Raw genomic sequence first — 19503 nt, 5'->3', positions numbered from 1 at the left:
CTCTCATCCATAGGTCAGGGGTTATTAAGCTTAGACTCCATATTATTGAAGATAGGGGGCATTGGAACAAAGCATGAGAAATTGATTCAGCCTTCAACATGCATCTTGGACAAGTGGCAGGAGTGGATGCGAACCGGCTGTGAACTTGTTGCAACACCGGAAGCTTTTCATGAAGACTTTTCCATAGAAAAATCTTAATTTTATGTGGTAATTTCAACTCCCAAATGCTATTTCAGACTCTGTTGTGTATGTTCTGGGACCTCAATGAAGTAGGAGAATGAAAGAATCCATAATCAATTTTGTATCCTGACCCAACTTCATATATACCAGATTTTGTCCAGCACCAATTAACTTCATCCTCCTCCTCTGTTGGTTTGATTGAAAAAATTTTATTGCATATATCAACTGAAAAAATCGACTCAATCAGATTTTTATTCCAACTTCTATCAGGATTTAGTAACACACTAACGTAATACACTTGCATATTTGGCGGGATTGTGAGTGCATTTTGAGGGACATTAAGGGGCACTGGTGGTGGGAGCCAAGGGTCATGGAAGATGCGAACATTAGTGCCAGAGCCTATTTTCCATAACAAGCCTTTCTCGATCACCTTGCGCCCTTCAAGAACACTTCTCCAACCCCACGACGGTACACTTCCTATCTCTGCATGTAGGAAATCTGTATATCTGAAATATTTAGCTTTGAGCATTCTTGATATAGTAGAATTAGGGTATTTCATTAGACGCCAACATTGCTTGCCCAATAAAGCCAAATTTTGCGCCCTTAGATCCTTGATCCCCAGCCCTCCATCTTTCTTTGGTCTCGTCATTGTGTCCCATTTAATCCAAACCATTCTTCGTTCTGCGCTTTTTTGACCCCACCAAAATTGCGAGAGCATGCTATGAATCTCAGTCAACAGCGTGTCCGGGAGCTTGAAACAAGAGAGTGTATAAATAGGAATCGCCTCCCCCACCGCTCTCAATAGCGTGTGCCTGCCACCTGATGACAATATACTTCTTTTCCAACCCATAATCCTCTTCTGAACTTTATCCTTGATAGCTCCAAAGGTTGCTTTCTTTGATTTTTGAACTATAGAGGGCAGTCCCAGGTATTTGTCTTGTGCTCCGATATGTTCAATATTTAGTGTCTGAGCAACTGCTAGTCTTGTGTTCTGAGGAGTGTTGTGACTGAAAAAGATAGCCGACTTATTCAAATTGACTTTTTGCCCACTAAAACCCTCATAGGTCTTTAGCAATTCTAGAATGCTTTGGCTTGTATTAGGTGCGCTCTTGCAAAAAAAGATTGAATCATCAGCAAACAAAAGGTGATTAATTGTTTGGCATCTCCGATTAACTTGAACTCCTTGAATTAATCTGTTTTGCTCTGCCTTGTGTAGCAAGAAGGAAAGTCCTTCTGCACAAAAAAGAAAGAGATATGGAGATAGGGGGTCACCCTGTCGGATGCCCCTATTTGGCCTAAAATAGCCAAATGGTTGACCTTCCACAACAACAGAGTAAGAAACAGTTGTTACCAATTCCTTAGTCCAGTTAATCCATTTAGCATCAAACCCCAGCTTATCCATAATATACCATAAAAAATGCCATTCAACCCTATCATAAGCCTTGCTCATGTCTAGTTTAATAGCCATCTCATGCTCTGCCCCACTTCTCTTATTTTTCAAATAGTGCATACATTCGTGGGCAATTAGAATATTATCTGAAATGAGTCTTCCTTTGAGAAACGCACTCTGATTTGGACTTATAATTTTATTCATAATACCTTGTAATCGGTGCACCATAACTTTAGAAATAATTTTATACATAACTGAAGACAAACTGATCGGTCGTACCTGAGTCATGTCACTGGCATCTGGCACCTTTGGAATCAAACAAATTTGAGTATGATTGAAGCTTTTTAAAATTCTGCCATTGTGAAAGAAACTTCTCACTGCCTTAAAAACGTCACCTCCAACTATATCCCAGAAAAAGTGAAAAAACTTAGCTGTAAACCCGTCATCACCAGGAGCACTCTGAGCATGAACACTAAATGTAGCTCTTTTGACCTCGTCCATAGTTACTGGCCTTTGGAGCCTACGGTTCATAGAAGCTGTAACCTTAGACTCCAAATCCTCTAAGTATGGATTCGGATCAGCCGAACAAGAAGAAGTAAAAATATCGCAAAAGTAGTCCTCAGCTACCTTTGCAATATCCTCCGGTTTCGATGCAATCTCATTGTCCCTCCCCACTAATCTCCAAATTCTGTTCCTTCGCATTCTTGATTGAAATTTCTGGTGAAAGAATCTAGTATTCTGATCTCCTTCTTTTAGCCACTTGATTCTAGATTTTTCTCGCCAATAGCTCTCTTCTTTCAAATATGCTAGCTCCAACTTCTCTTCCAAACTGGTAACCTCCTCTCCCCCATTGATTCCAGCCACCCGCAACTCCTCTATTTTAGCTTGAAGGTCCTCAATTTCTTTTCGGGAGTTTGCTTTGTGAGTTTTCTGCCATTGAACTAGTCTATGTCTACAAACTTTCAACTTTTGGGCCAAAGAGAACATAGCCGAGCCTACAACTTCCATTCTCCACACTTCACTGACAATTCTCTTGACATCCTCTTCTCCACACCAACGTTCCTGGTATTTAAACCGCCTTTTACTATGCCAGGATTGAGGTTCGGTTTCCATCAAAATTGGAGCATGATCCGAGCCTGACTCTGTGAGCCTGTGCACCACTGCATTCGGAAACTTCAACTTCCATTCCATCCCAACTAAATAGCGGTCAAGCCTCTCCTTCACCAAATCCTCTCCTTGTCTTCGATTTGTTCACGTGAAAGGGTGCCCCACCATTCCAATATCCACCAATTCGTTACTGTCAATAAAATTAGTGAATGTTGCAATGGTGGTTGTTGATTTTTGGCCTCCACCCTCCTTTTCCGCTTGGCTTGTTATAGCATTAAAATCGCCTGCTATTACCACTTTTCCTTCCATGTGTTGGCTCATTGTTATAAGCTCCTCAAACTGTAAGGATCGAATTTGTTCTGAACAACTCAAATAGACACCAATGAACGCCCATACCTCACTGCTTCCGACATCCTTAATTTCGGCTGCCACAAAGAATTCTCCACTGCTAATAATTTGAACACTGATGCTGTCCTTCCAAGCTAGCACAAGTCCTCCTGCCACTCCTGCCGGGTTAACAATATGCCAGTTTTCGTAGCCGCATACCCGAAGTTTTGCTTCCACCTGTCGAGATTGGTTCTTTGTTTCACTTATAAACACAATCTCGGGGGAGTGGGATTTACAGATCCCTTTTAAGGTGTGAATTGTCAGGGGTCTCCCCAAACCCCGACAATTCCAAACTATAGTTCTCATGGCGCCTTGGGTGCCATTTGTAGGCTGGCACCCTCCACCATCTGTTCAACTGCATTTTCATCCTCTGTTCTTGCTTTCTTTGTAGTTACTTCAGCTATACCACTCATCAACCTTTTTTTGGGTTCACTTTTAGTATCTGACTCTGCAGCACCTTGTCTTGCTAACCTTTTCCACTTCCTACCTTTTTCTGTGGTGAGACACTCCCCAATAGCGAATTGCATAAGCTGCCCTTCATCCTCCTTGGTATTGGACTGACCAGCTATGATAACCTCCATGCATTCTGTTCTAGAATTGGCTGATTGAGGTGACTCAGGTGCTGCCCTGTTACCAGTGTCTTGTGGTTTCAAACTTTGTTTCTCTTCTTGCATTGACATCCCTGCAAATTCTTCCAATAAGCAGTTTAAGACCGGTTTTTTCTTACGTTGAGTGGCCTTATTCTGGTTTTGGGTTGAGTTGTTGAATGTTCTTTCTCCTTCAGAGTAGATTCGCGTTCCCACTTGGCTAGCTTTAACCCATTCGCCAATGTCATCCTCTTTTACCATCTCACTCACTGTGTCCTTCAGCAGATCATGGCAGTTTTTCACCTCGTGCCCCAATTTTGCGCAATAGGTACAGAACTTTCCAAGTCTCTCATAGCGCAGTGCCACTTCTACCTCCTTTTTATTAGGTCCTGCCACTATTAACTGATCTCTCACTTGCCTGGCAGCATCGATATTGATTTTGGCTTTCACAATCCTAGTTTCTCTGCCTCGCATCTGAAATTTACCTACCTCCAACACTGTGCCCAGATTCTCTCCCAATTTACGTCCAACTTCGAGGGTTTTAAACGATTCTGGCAAACCCCAAAATTGAACCCAAACTGGAAAATTGGAAATAATCTCTTCATCATAGTTCTGATCTTCCTTCCATCTCTTGACATGGAGCACATAATCTTTGAATAGCCATGGAGAACCACGTTCAACACGCAAGACATCCACTTCTTTATTAAAAAAGAATTGGAAGGAATTATCCCCTTTGTCACTCACGCTAAATCCTTCCGGGTTTCCCCATATAGCCTTTAAAGCATTCCCCATGGTTCCAATTGAGAAGGTTTTGGAGGCAAAGAGTCTGCCATAGAGACTATTGGAGCAAGCGTTAATACCTTTTGATATGTCTGCCTCTTCCAGTAGAATCACATTCCTACCTCCTTTCAGGTTGTCTTCCTTGATCCGATCTTCATTCCTCGTTGTCTCAGCCATGCAGATTACGTAGACTTGTATTGAGATTTAATTGATCTTGACAATGTAGCCTTGATGGCACTAGGAACTCCGTTAAGAAACCCTAACAGAGCACTAATGAAACATGTTTACTTGTTCATATAAGTCTTGTTTTTTTCATGTACAAATTAATAAATATGTCTAAAAAAAAAGAAAAAATAAAGTATGTATAATATATTTGATTAAATTACAAATTAATTATGGTACACATATATACATAAATTCAACCGAATATATAAGAAAAATTGAAACTTGAAAAATATGAAAAAATAAGAAAAAAAGAAATAAGAAATTGTGGAAAATGAGAAAAAATATATTAAGAAGAAAAGAGCACGCAAAAGACTTTTTCATAAAATACAATATTTATACGACCGTTTGTAATAAAAATATTGTACATGAAATTGTTTATGTACAAATATACCACTGAGCATTAATAATTTACCAAGGAGCATATATATGGTCATGATATTATATAATTATCTAACAATAATACATTTTTTTTTCACATTTTTATTCATCACACAAAATGTATGATACAAAACTACAAAAAAAAAAAGTACTTAATAAAATAATCACATCCTTATGTATGGTAATATGAATTACAAAACAGGTGGCAACAAAAAAAAGTACAAGATAATTATCGATCTATCCTTTTTCCATTTGTCAATAAAGATACAATATAGTATGCTATTATTATTATCTGTCATGGCTTCTTGTTCTCAACATACTGAGGGCCAGCTTTTGTATGGATCCTTGAGTGTAGTTGCGTTACCAGGCCTTGAAAAAACTATCTACATACAGGTACATAAATAAAAACAAGTTTGATTTACTTGATACACCTCTAATTAACCATAAGCAATATATTCAAATTTTGATTAATGTTTACTCGTTGATCCATACTAGTTAACTCTATTGTAACTTAAGAAATATTTACCAGTAGTCTAAATTTAATTTGCATTGCAATTACTTTCTTAAGTAAATATTTTCCCTCGTGCAGTCTTATAGAGCTAAGTAAGGAGACTTAACATAGCACAATTTCAAGTTAAAAGTTTTAAAATTTGGTCACAAATTTATATCTTTGAGTATTAAAATTAAACTATAATATAATGTCTAAAAAAATGTTTCGTTATAATATATATGATGTAGATTTTTTTGTAACTTAGTTTTGTACCTGGTAATTTCCAAGTGCTCGTGACTTGAAACCTGCACTACAAATATCAAAATAGTATTCCCATGTCTTGATGAACTTTTGGTCGAACCCAAGAGCCAAAATTTCATTGAAAATACACAAATTTCAAATAGATTTTTTTGCATAAGTGGTAACAAGAAGAAAAAGGAATCATTTCAATAGTTAATACATTAAGTATGTTTTGATAAAACTAATAGATATACCTTTGATTTTTAAAGAAGTTCTTTTTTCACTATGCTCTACACTGCATTTAGGAATGTTCATTTCATTAAAAACAAAAGAATGAAGGAATGCTCATGATCATTGAAGTTAGAAATAACACGAAAATTGTACCATAATCTTGATGCAGCAGCCATGGCTGATGTTAGAAGTGTCAATTTAGCCCAAACCTTAGGGCTGGCCCTCAACCCTCCAAAAAAATTTTAGCCCACAGCCCTAAAAATTATAAAATGATATTTTGTAAGCCCAACCTTAATTCAGCCCTGCCAACAAAAAAGCAAAACAGGGCTGGCCCTATAAGCCCTCCAAGCCCTAAATCTAACCTTCTCCTCCCTGAGAGGCTGAGACCCTGACCAGAGAACGCGTTGAAAAGGTGAAATTGTGAAAGGATTTGCGTTGAAACGGTGAACTGTGAAAGGATCTGTGTTCTACACTTCTACCTACGAAATCCGTGGCTACTTCTCCTCGCTCACGCGGAATCAGAGATTCAGAGGTGGGTTTCTTTGTTTTCTATCCCTCTCTGAGTTTCTTCTTTGTTTGTTTGCAATTGCATCACCCATTTTAATTCTGTTGACTGTTGTTAATTGATTTTAAAATAGTTGAACTATGAATTATAGACTGTGAACTATGAACTTGTTTTTAATTTTTTCCCAAAAGGAGATTATGGAATTGAGAATCAAAGTTGAGTTTTAGTTACCATTTTTCAATAATCTGCTATTTGATTCCTACATAAGCAATTATTCTGATTTTAAACTTGTTTAATGTGATTTTGGTATTGTTGCTTAGCATGATTAACTGTTGGATTGTTTAGCTTCTGTCTATTCCATATTTTCTTTCTATGATGTTTTTGATTCATTATCTTCATATTTGGATGAGTTTCATGAGAATGGGTAATGGCATAATAAATCAAACGAAATTTTTAAATTGTTGATAACTAATTACTTGGATTGTTGATAACTAATTAGAAATTTTTAAATTGTAGAACTGGTATTGTTTTGAAAAATAAGTATTTGCAAATTGCAACTTCAACCGAGCATATATTGATTTCTGTGCACTTTGTTATGCAGAGTAGCCTCTCTGCTTCATTACATAAATTCCACAAACTGAACTATTTTGTCTCTTGTTAGTTGTTACTACTTCACAGTGAAGTTCCTTGATTGTTGATAGTATATTTTTGTCATTACTAATTGACTTTGTTAACAACTTGCATTGATGTCTTTCATGTTTAATTTTCTCGTTATCTTTTATCTTTCATTACCACCACAAACTTCCTTGTTTTTAGTTTTCTAAGTAAATCAGTTGCATAAGTGATAAGTGACATGTATGTATTATTCCTAATTCTAATAGTGATGATAAATCATACTCATGAGAGTGTGATATTGAATTGCCGTTCATTTAGGGGAAGACAAGAAAACTATTGATTGTGGGCTTGTGGCGGCTTCTGCAGACCCTTTCAAAGTTCAAAGCACATGCAGGAAGTCTGAGATATTCAAGTAATTTTTCCATACTTAGCTTCTAAAATGATGCTATTGAATGTAACTGCTGCATCTACAAATCTCTGTGCTTGGTTATCCTCCACAAACTTAACTCTCTCTGTCACACTCAAGGTTTTGACATCTTTGTCTCTAATATTTTAGTTTGCTAACTTGCATTCTATAGTTATACTTAGTCTTCTCTCTTTAATTTGTTTCATATCATTGACTCCATCAAGTAAACTTACTTTGGCTTATATAAGAAGAGAGTTTAGATTTTTTTGGTGCTTTAATTCTTTAAGAATTGAAATAATAAATTTATAGGTCCAAGAAAAATTACAATGCTAAACACGATTTATCAATTTCATACTATTAAAAGCTTTCAATCCGGCAGATAAAGTTCACTGATATAATTTTTTTGGGATTTGTAAAAGGCACTCAGTTTGATTTAGTGGTAACATGATCTTGCTAGGTTGGAGAATTTTGCTTCAGGGCTTGAACTAATAAGCCAAAAGGTCTGAGGTTTTAATATTTGGAAAACACTGGTTTCTTGTTGACTATTCAATGCACTTTCTTGGTTTTAAATTACAGTAACGTAACATTGTTTTGTCTTTTGGCCTCCCTTTCCATATGTGACTTTCTTTAAGATTCTTATTGTCTATTTTCCACCACTTGTTCCATATGTGACTTTCTTTAAGATTCTATCTTCATTTATTTAATTAAAGGCTTCTTGGTCTAAATTTAAGAAATAACTTTATCTTTTTAACAAAAAAATAAAAGGGCAGCTGATCACAAAGTTATATTGTTAAAGGATTCCGAAATTTTCTATTATGACATCTTTTGATTTTAAATTATAAGAAATTTGTGATTTGATGCTTATGTAGTGTAGACTGATTTTGCAGTCTATAATTTTGTTGGTGTGAAATTGAGATTATGCTTTTGATACTTGTGTCTGCTGGTGGGATGATACTTTTTTCGGCCTATGTTTCAGCTTCTCTTGCTTTTCCATTCCTAAATCCTAATACATGCTTTGCTTGTTTGATTGATTGTTACTGTTTTCTCTTCAATTACTTCTTATTGAAACTTCAGAGATGAATAATTAATATGAATTAATGAATGTTGTTGTTGTTGCTATAGAATTTTAATATACATTATTTGGATATGATTAGGAAATTTATAAACATGGATGATGAGATTGTTTCTGAGACTCCTGTTCAAGCTTCTGGTAGTATTGATTCTGGTAAAAAATCTAATGTTTGGAGATTTTTTAAGAAGATTGGAAAAGACATAGATGGTATTGAAAAGGCTGAATGCAATTTTTGTCATCGTGAATACAAAATTGGAAAAAATCCAAAAACTAAGAATGGTTACGGGACTTCTCATCTAAGTCGTCACATAGTTTCTTGTAAATCTATACCTCTCAATATTAGATTTGATGATGATATAGAGAGTCTGCCAACCAAAATTGATCAGCATGTTCATAGAAAAAAACTCGCTCAAGCTATAGCAAAACATGATCTTGCGTTCAGCTTTGTTGAGTATGAGGGTATTAGAGATTGGATTAATTACATTAGTCCAACGATTATAATGCCTTCTAGAAACACTTTAGTTTCAGATCTTCAAATGATTTATTCAACAGAGAAAGAGAAATTGAGGCAGAAGATGTCTAGGATACCTAATAGAATTTGTTTGACATCTGATGTGTGGACAGCATCTACCACTGAAGGATATATTTGTCTGACAGCTCATTTTGTTGATGAGAATTGGCGACTAGTGAGTAAGATTTTGAATTTTTGTCGAATGATTCCTCCCCATACTGGAACTGATATGGAAGCAGTCTTATTTAACTCTTTGAAGCAATGGGGTATTGATAAGAAAGTATTCTCTATTACTTTAGATAATGCTTCTGCAAATGACAACATGCAAAACATCTTAAAAACTCATCTACGTAAGCAGAATAGTTTGCTTTGCGATGGAGAATATTTTCATGTGCGTTGCTCCGCTCACATTTTAAATTTGATTGTGCAAGAAGGGTTAAAGGTGGCTGCTAGAGCTTTATTTAAAATCAGAGAGAGTGTGAAGTATGTGAAAGCTTCTGATGGGAGAATGATGAAATTTAAAGATTGTGTGCAGCAAGCAGAAATTGAAGAAGGTGTTGGTCTAAAATCAGACGTTCCAACTCGATGGAATTCTACATATATGATGTTGGAAAGTGCAATTAAATTTGAAAAAGCGTTTGACATCCTTAGTGTTGTAGATGGAGCTTATAAAGATTTTCCGACAAATGAAGAATGGAGCTTAGCAAAAAAAATGTGTGAATTTTTAGAGCCATTTTATGAAACTACAAACCTCATTTCAGGTTCATCATATCCAACATCAAATTTGTATTTTATGCAAGTTTGGAAAATTGAATGTCTTTTGGAAAATAATGAAAATTGTGATGATGTTGTTATTATGAACATGGCTTTCAGAATGAAGATGAAGTTTGATAAATATTGGAAGGATTATAGCACTGTCTTAGCTTTTGGGGCAATTCTTGATCCTCGATTAAAGTTAAAGTTCTTGAGGTTTTGTTACAAAAAACTAGATCCTTCAACCTTTGAATTGAAGGCAAATGAAGTATTGGAGAAATTTAAAAGGTTGTATGGAGAGTACATAAATACTTTTGGTGGTTCAACAATTTCTCAAAGTAGTAATCAATCTCCTATGTCACCTGAAGAAGGAAGGCTTACAAAGAAGAGCAAAATAGTGATGAAGGTATTTAATTTTAATATAGTATTATTTTTCTCCTATTATGTTTATTCGTTACTTAAATAATCTTTATACTATATCTTTTAGGAGTTCAGAGAATTTGACTGTGAAACCCAAACTTCCAAGGATAAAGATGAATTAGAGATTTATCTAAAAGAAGGTTTGATTCACACCAATGAAGATGATTTGAAGTATGATGTGCTGAATTTTTGGAAGATTAATGAGGATAGGTTTCCCACTCTGTCAGTTATGGCCAGAGATGTTTTAAGTATTCCCATCACTACGGTAGCATCTGAGTCTGCATTCAGTATTGGTGGACGTGTTTTAACAAAATATCGAAGTTCCACTCTTCATGAGCATGTCCAAATGCTTATTTGCACAAGGAGTTGGTTACGTGGATTTGTTCCAAATCATGATGGTAAATATTTATACTATTTTTTTCAAATAATATTTTAAATTGAATTTCTAACTGTTTCTTAATTGGTTGATTTTAGATGATGAAATTGGTGAAATTCATGAAGAAGAAGAAGTGTCAACAGCAACGATGCATCCCCCTCAACATTCATGATTTTAGATGATGAATTTTTGTATAAACTTTATTTTAATTTTTTAGAGACATTCTTGATGGTAAATTCTAGAGAGTAAGAAAAAGGGTGATGAGATAGTAAATGTCATGTTTGATTTCTTGATATATATAGTTAAAAGTTGGATTTAATATGATCAATGTACATTATTAACATTTATTTTTCAAGCATAAAAATAAAGGGATAAAACAAATTAATGACTTTTAATAAGTTTTATGTGTGTTGTTGAAATAGAGAATGTATAAAAAAAAAAAAGAGAATTAGGTAACCCATGGGTTGGCCCTAGGGCTTTTGGCCCATGAGGATTTTTGGCCCTGAGGGCTTTTTAAAAATTTGACCCTATTAGTTAAAGGGCTTTTTATTCTTCTGGCCCTATAAAGTAGGGCCAAAGCCCTATAGGGCCAAACATATTGACACCACTAGCTGATGTTATCCTACTTAGAGAAGGAAGGCATACTCCTTGAAAAATATATTCCTCCAAGAAATCAGAACTGCGTCTATACTCATCGTAACGCTGGTTCGAAATTGATATGAACTATGTAATAAAGATAACCATCTTCAAATGTTATCACCAATTTAAATACCAATTTTTTTTTTTTACAAAACTAGTAACTCCTTTTTTGGGGATAATAACAAATGTTTTCGTCCTTGCATATTTTTATAAAAACTGCCAAAAAATTATACCTCGAGAATTAGAAGCCCATCATCTGCTAATAGTGATTCGCAACAACTGAAGAACTCTTCCATGTATTTATGACCGACAGCTTCTATCATTCCACTAAAATACCAATCTATATGTTATGCAATATGCAGAAAAATATTGCTATTCTATGTATTTATGCAGAGTCAAATAGAAAATTTGCTCACACAGATATAATCCTATCATATTTAAATGTCTTCAGTAGTTGGCAATAGACACACAGAAGAATTTTGATATGATTCTAAAGTCATGAATTCAAAACATTATGCATGGATCACACCTATGAAACGATCACAACAGTATAATGAAAGAACTGAAGATGGAGACTTAATGTCCTTTTTTCATGTGTTTCATTTGGCTTGTATATTAAGTTCACCATGTTTCTGCATTAGATTTTAAGAAAATGATGAAATTAATTATCTTATCATATATGGTAGACCTGAAGTCCAGCATCCCGAACTCTTTTTTCTGCAAATTTTAGTTGCTCCTTAGACAAAGTGATGCCAGTGCACTTGCAATTGGTTTTCTTGACGACTTCAATCACTAAATTTCCCCATCCACATCCAATATCAAGAATTTCATGTGTTTGGTCTATTCTAGCCTTCATTTGTTTAAAGAAAACTAATGTTAAGACCTTTGCAATCTATCAACTAAAATACATTGATAAAATAACATTCTAAACCATTCACTTTTTCAATGAGAAGAGACATTTTTCTCAATTGTGCATCTTTTGAATCTTCCTTTTCATTCTATACCAAATATTCATATAGACAAAGAAATGTAAATGCAAGTATCATTTGCAAGAAATTGGAGTTAAGTATCAAAAGAATGTCGCCTTGCCTTAAACATTGCACATGTATATGTCATTGTTTCATCCAAAAATAGCGCAAAGAGTTCATTGCTATGGAAACAAACCAATTCAGAATTGTAAACAAATTATATTCAAGATTAATAGCACAAATACTTGCGATATCTAATATAACATAATCAAACAAATAAAGAAAAATAATTAATTAATGAACTAGCTTTGTAGTATACAAACTACAAGCTAGCATTAAGTTTTTTCTATTCTAGTTAAAGAAAGTATAAGAAAAATCCAAAATGTAGGGAAGATAGAAGTATAGTTATTCATGCTTGTAGCAAAACTCCTACTAATGCTTATATTTTTTGTGAAAACCGAAATTTCAATTATGAATTATCTATTTAGGTAAAAAATATCTCATTTGACGTATCTGTGATTTTTGAGTCTGAATGCACACACCTTCCAATAAAACTGGGGACTGTGAATTCTCATAGCACACTTCACAGAGCACTTTTTATTGATTCCTTGAAAGGAAAACATTGTTCTCCCCTCCTCCAATAAACTATAAACTCCTCAAAACATGATGTATAAGTGACTCAAGAACTAGAATTACAATGCTATAATCATATAGATAGAATGATTGTTTCAAGAAATTATTATTCTAATAATATTATGAGTGTAAATTAGGCTCAAATTTATGATATGCAATAAATGTCTACACACTAATAAAAGTAAACTTACATTAAACTACTAGTGGTGATATAGGAACTTAAGAATTTCGTCACAAAAAAGCGTGCACTAAGCTCCTTCCAATAAGGTACCATGTGTTTGGGGTTGTTCGGAGGGAACAACATCTTCCAAGAACGTTATATGCAGCAATCATGCCAGCCTAAAAATGTTCTTCTTATAGTTTAGTTTTTTCATTCCTTTTTAATTTGTCATTTGGACTAAAAACTGATTCATAGTAAATTTGAGCCTCTTTAATTTTATAATAAGTTTCCTTTAACTACCTTTAATCCATCTTCATGAAATCCACAACCTGAAAAGCATAAATATTTGCTTAAGTCACAAGTATATTTAATGTCGGTCAAGATGTCTCAACATAGTAAAGGTTTTGTACTTGAAAAAGAAGATGTCATTAGATATACAAAAGTAATTAATCTATCTAGAGCTTTATTTAATATTTAATAATTTAACTAGTGTTTAACTCTTAATCAAATAGCCAAAACTAGGTAGGTCCAAAAAGTACTTTGGTAGGCACCGCAAAACCAAATTCCTCTTTTTCCTTGAAATTTTTCAAGCTCTTGTGAAGCTTTGAATGCAATAACTGATGGAATTGGATGTCCAGTTGACCACTTAAGAAGAGTATTTTTTTTGGTATATAATTTGGATTTAGAGTTATAAGAAAAGGTAATCTTGTTTCACTAAGATTCTGCAAATCAAAATATAAGATCAATTAACAAGTTTTATTTGTAGTTCACTTGAGTCTAAGTTGCCTTCTAGAGGTTTCAGTTATGGACAAATGCGTTATATGAATTGTTACTAACTTGAAGAATGTTGAGCCAGTATGTGATACAAACTTTGTTGTTGTTACATCCAAGAAAATTCCATCCACTCCATGCAGATGGGTTTCGAGGCAATAAATTTGTGTCATGGTGAAGAAAAATATCACTGTCAGCAAAGATCAAACAATTATTGTAAGTGTGGACTTATTTGAACATAAATATTTTCACTCTAACATGTTTTAAAGTTCCATTCTCTTCATAAACATGGAGACCATAAGCATAAAAGGTTTAACAGTGATAAAACTTCATCTGCAACATTGTCATAAGAGAAAAATACCATGATAATCATCATTATCATATCATTTGATGAAACTTATTACTTTCAAATGTAACTAGTAACTATTACAAGCTACATTATCATGTTTTGTGGGTGGATAATAGCGAAGAAAAGAGTTAGAAATGTTAAGATAATCCTTACTTGTATGCATATTGAAAAGCACCAAGAATTCTTCGTTCATCATATGTTGCTTCCTCTCCTAATAATCTCAAAGTGTCAAGTGCATGTGTTGCGATTATGTAGCAATCATACATTTCTTTGGAACCATCTTTGCAATGCACAACACATCCTACAGCAAAATTTTTAAGATTGTTGCTTAATCAAAATCATACAATCACACTCAATGGTTGAGAAAGAAATTAAAGAAGAAAATGTGAATGTCTAAAGGTCAATGAGTACAATAAGGGAATAGATACATGAATCACCTTTTTCTGATGCAAAAACCAGTTCCACCTCACAATTAACTATTGCTTGACCACCTCTTCTAACAAGTTCTTCTTTGACCTAGTTATTATAACAAATAAGTAATGTCAAAATCTTGATTGCTAAAAGGTATCGATCTCATATAAGTAGAAAAAAGTTTTGTCGTCACATTTTTTTCCACGCTTTAAAAACGTGCTCAAAAGGGGTCAATGGCCACACTTCTATGAGGGTGGCGATTGATTAGTAATTTGGCCACACTTTTTCTTGCTACGCTTTAAAAACGTAGCCAAAAAGGACTAATAAATGACGCTTTTATAAAGGTGGCAATTGATTATAAATTTAGCCACGCTTTTTCTTGCCACGCTTCAAAAGCGTGGCTAAAAAGGGTCAAATGGCCATGCTTATAAAAAATGCTACCATCAAGCTTAGCATTAAAAATTAATCACTATATGGTACCTTCTTAACATAAGTGTGCGAGCGCCCTTTAACAGTTAGCCATTGTGGTCATCCAAAGAGCTACAAGGAGAAAAAGAGGACCAGGTGAATCAAGAAGCAGTCCTTTGTTTTATTTAAATATTTAAATTAGATTATTCATCACTGTATAAATTTGAGATAGATTTTATCTCCTTACTACCTAAAGATGATGGTGATTTCTAAAAAATGAGAAAACAGAAAAGGCAAAAAAGCTCATAACTCCTTCAGAAGAGCAGGGCCATATAGAACCACATATTGGAACCTACGTTCATTAATTTCATGTTATAGCATATTAAAAAGCATACAATAATTATATCACTAACGAAAGTAATGTTTATAGAAATCAAAACAATCTAACAAGATGCAAATGAACTACTCACAATATATGCTTTCACAAATAATTTAGAGTAATCCCTTGACTTTATGAATTGGTCCAAGGTCTCATTGCGGTCCATATCCGAATTGTTGTTGCCAAGCATATCAAGAAAGCTGCATTTTTAATTGGAAAATGAGATAACAAATCTATTCTTAATATATAAAAGTAGGTACATAGGTTTACCCACATTACTTCTAAGTTATTTCTCTTCTTCTACTTACGCCATGTCAGCATTATCGCTTAGTTGGCAAAATTTTAGAATCCACCACTCAAATCTTGCCAAATCAACTTTTATTTTCAAATAAAAAAAAAACACAAAAAACAAAACCAACAACTTAATTTTTTCCAAAAAGCTCTAAAAACCAAAGAGCTTATTACCTTTCTCATGCTTCTCTAAACCCTCTTCCTCTTGGCACCTCTTCCGTACCAAAATCCTATTTCCTCCATCCACTTCCGGTCCCATGAGCCATTATTTTTTCCTCAAAACAAATTGTCCATCGCGATGTCCATCCCCGACAGAGCCGCATTGCATAAATTGCAGAAACCAGGGCAAACTCCATTCCTCCTGTTGCGGTTTCCCTGTCGGAGCTCGATTCTGGGTCTCAGACCAACGTCACCATTCGGCGCCGCCAACGTAGGAGATTCGTCCAAGGTGTCTTCCTAAAGATTTTCAACTTTGCCGTTTACTCTTCTCATTCTGTTGTTCAATATCATTTTCAATAGCCCTGATGATGCAGTTTGGTTTGTTTAACATAATTTTTATTGCACCTTCCTTATTTTATTGTAAATTGATTCATAAGGTGATTTTGATGCCTATTTTGAAAATGTAGAAACACAATTATTTGAAACACTTAGATCTATCCAATTTATCTATTATTATTCAATTGAAACATCAAGTACTTATTAAATGCAATAAACATACATTAAAAGTTTCATAATAATAATAATTATAAAAAATTTCAGTTACAAATATTCAAATTCTACAACTTATACATATTAAAACTCTTACTACTCTTCATTTCTTCATCTCTCGTACTAATTGTCAAAAATTCTTAAATTTAATGTAACATTTTTATATGTTTTTCATTCTCATTCATTTATTCTTTTAATTATTTACAAACAAAAAAACCGCAAAAAAGACAAAGAGTAGCCATTAATGCAAATCGAAAAATGAAAAAAAGAAGAAGGAAAATACATTTTTGTATAACTCTAATATAAATAACTTATGTCTTTTTTAAAAATAAATAAATTCAAAATCTATTTATAATATGTTCTCTAAAATATTTTTAATATAACATTTATTAAAATATACTATATAGTATAAATAATCTACTTCTCCGCGCATTGCGCGGGTCTCATTCTAGTTCAATTTATCAGGATATAATCATCCATGAACTAGCAAATTAGCATTACTCTTGTCAATTGTCAATATTTTGCAGTTGAGTTCAAAATAATTAATTAAATTTTTCATGAAAGTACAAAGAAAGTTAAAGTAGACAATGCTTTTTCATCAAGTAAATCGACTCCGATCCTCCAAGTTGACAAGCTAAATGAGTTGACCCATACTTTACTTTTTAATTTTCTTAATATCTGTTCAAATAAAAGAGTTGCTTAAGAAGAAAGTACCAAACAATTTTATTTAAACATTCATACATTTTCATACTAAAGTTTAAAAGTCTAGTATCTAGTATTCTAATGTTTATATTTATATATTTCTTTTAAGAAAAAAAGACGGGCCAAAACGAGTTAACTTATTCCCACTAGGTGAACTCTCTAGCCTACTTGCCTTGTAACATCATCTTTGAACCTAATAATTTCTCTTAGCATTTGCCAAAAGTGAGGGTTGATCACATTTTTCTTTTGTGCAAACAAGCCAAACAAACCGTTTCTGCTGCTCCATTCACAGTCGTGACCATTATCAAGGCTAATGGCGAATGACGTATCAGATAATTCCATATCAACTCCAAGACTCTCAAAGAATTCCATCATGTTAGGATAAGTTACCTATTTAATGAAATGATATAATTTTTAATAGTACTTTCAAATTAGAAAAATCATTAATAACCCAAATTTTAAGAAGCAAGAACCTTTTTCAACCACTGTTAGAGATGGTTATAGGCCTCCAATGCAACAATTTTATAACAAAATTAGGGCATATATAATTTCTCACATAAAAAGATTATATATATATATATATATATATATATATATATATATATTTAACAGTTCATTATATTTTCGAAGAATTAATAAACTTTATTACATCTGATCTTTCTAATATTCAAAAGGTCTAAAGAAAATAAATAATAAACAATTCATGAACTCATATTCATATCAACTTAATTTATTAATTTTATATTATAATAAACTAAAATTTTTATGTCAATGAATTTTAAGTCTAACAAATAAGGTTCAAAACAATTTTTTTATAAAGTTTGATATACATTCTGTTATTAATGAATTTAAAAATGTAAATGAACATAATATACTATTTTGTCTATCTCTTCTATAAAGAAATGACAGATATATATTTAACTCTTATAGTTGTATTTGTATTTGTCATTTTTTATATATATTATGTATATTTTTTGGCTCTTTGTAACTTTTTAGATCTGTATCTAACTATATTATTCGAGTCAAGTCAGTCTCCAAATAAAAACAAGAAATGCTTAAATAAAAAAATGTAAAGAATTATGTCTGTTTCGCTCGATTTAAGTTCAACGTTCGAATTATCTGTTTTCAACGATTCATCACGCTCATCATGCTTTTTTTGTGTTTTTTCTCCTTCAAAATATTGACTTTAAAATAGGTAATACTAAGACCCAGAACTTTTGAAAAGTTTTATTATGATCAAGTCTCAAGTTCATATAGTTATTTATATTTTTAATTTCAGAAATTATTTTATTAAAGACAATTAAAGCAAATTTTGATTAATTGAATTTGAAATAAATTAAGATTTTTATCCAATTTTATAATTATTAGATTATTTTCTATATTTAAATTATAAAGTTGGTAGTTATGAAATAATAAAAATTTTATATGATCTGGACTAAATAATTAATATTTTAAAATATTAATACTGCTGTTTTGGAAAATAAAAAAATTAAGTATATTATTTCTAATTTTTGGATTTGAACATTTTATTAAAAATAATTTGTGAAATTGATGAACAAATAGTATTTTTATACATTATTATTGTTGGATTAAAATTTATTTCTAATTACTATATTATCTTTATTTTTATTTGAAATTACAAAGCTGACCTTAAACCTAATTTTACCTAAACCATAATTTCTCCAATTCCTAACCCTAAACTCCTCTGCCTCAGCCGAAATCCCCTTTCCCCCCAAAACAGCAGCAAACACACAACAAAACCCTGAAGAAACGAGAACCAGAGAGGGATCAGAGAAGAGGAGAGGGGAAGAGGAAGGACGGCGCCGGCAGGCATCACTGCCGCCGCGCCATCGTGTTGCCGTTGTAGGAGAGGAAGCCGCGAACCATAGTCACGGGACGGAGGAAAGAGCGCGCGCGCAGGGGAGGAAGGAGCCGCTTAGCTTGCTGCCGCCGCGTTGCTCGGGACCGTCGCATCCTCGCCGACAGCTTCGTCGGATTTCGCTGTCGAATCCTCCTTGCCGCCGCCGTTCGAATCGCGAACAGGAGAGGGAGAAGATGCGAGCCATGGTCGGAGGGGAGAAGGCGCCGTGTCTGGTAGCTGCTGTCGCATCGCCGCCGTCGTCCTCACTACGCCGCCGTCATCTTCACTACACCGCTGTCATCCTTGTCACAGAGTCAGTCGCCGTCACTTATGGCAGAGCCAGAGAAAGAGAGTTCGGGAGCAGAGCAGATGAGAGAGATCTGAGGCTGAGCTGGGAGTCCAACCACTGCACCCAGCCGCTGTTCGCGTCGCCTCCGTCGGAACCGCCGCCGTCACTACCAGCTTTTATCTCCGTAGTGGTTGATTATGGATGAGAGGGGGCGAAGCTGCCTCTGCCGCCTCTGCCGGTAAGGGTTTTAGTTGTGATTTCTGTCTTTTTGGATTTCGAGA

At 34.0% G+C, this 19503-nt stretch overlaps 2 protein-coding genes and 1 pseudogene across 2 annotated transcripts; all 3 read right to left on the bottom strand.

The window, feature by feature from the left end:
• Window positions 1-232: 232 nt before the first annotated feature.
• Window positions 233-2761, bottom strand: LOC148546384 (uncharacterized). Its single transcript, XM_088499197.1, has 2 exons — window positions 1850-2761; window positions 233-1288 (listed from the first exon to the last, which is right to left on the bottom strand). The coding sequence occupies exons 1-2, from the start codon at window positions 2759-2761 to the stop codon at window positions 233-235; spliced, it is 1968 nt and encodes a 655-aa protein (XP_088355323.1).
• A 60-nt stretch (window positions 2762-2821) lies between these two features.
• Window positions 2822-3370, bottom strand: LOC148546383 (uncharacterized). Its single transcript, XM_088499196.1, has one exon. The coding sequence runs from the start codon at window positions 3368-3370 to the stop codon at window positions 2822-2824; it is 549 nt and encodes a 182-aa protein (XP_088355322.1).
• A 1975-nt stretch (window positions 3371-5345) lies between these two features.
• Window positions 5346-19138, bottom strand: LOC107615908 (uncharacterized; annotated as a pseudogene).
• Window positions 19139-19503: the final 365 nt, after the last annotated feature.

Source organism: Arachis ipaensis, chromosome B9 (genome assembly GCF_059453495.1).
Source record: "Arachis ipaensis isolate K30076 ecotype BB chromosome B9, ASM5945349v1, whole genome shotgun sequence".
NCBI classification, from domain to species: Eukaryota; Viridiplantae; Streptophyta; class Magnoliopsida; order Fabales; family Fabaceae; genus Arachis; species Arachis ipaensis.
Note: the sequence above shows the minus strand (reverse complement) of the source record. Positions and strands in the feature narration are given on the sequence as shown.

What these genes read in the sequence shown, in the direction of transcription:
- LOC148546384 (XM_088499197.1), bottom strand. Translation starts at nt 2,761, where the DNA reads ATGGAATGGAAGTTGAAGTTTCCGAATGCAGTGGTGCACAGGCTCACA. An exon ending in ATGCCAGTGACATGACTCAG is followed by an intron (nt 1,289 to 1,849) that starts GTACGACCGATC and finishes TTTTTTTGCAAG; the next exon opens with AGCGCACCTAATACAAGCCA.
- LOC148546383 (XM_088499196.1), bottom strand. Translation starts at nt 3,370, where the DNA reads ATGAGAACTATAGTTTGGAATTGTCGGGGTTTGGGGAGACCCCTGACA.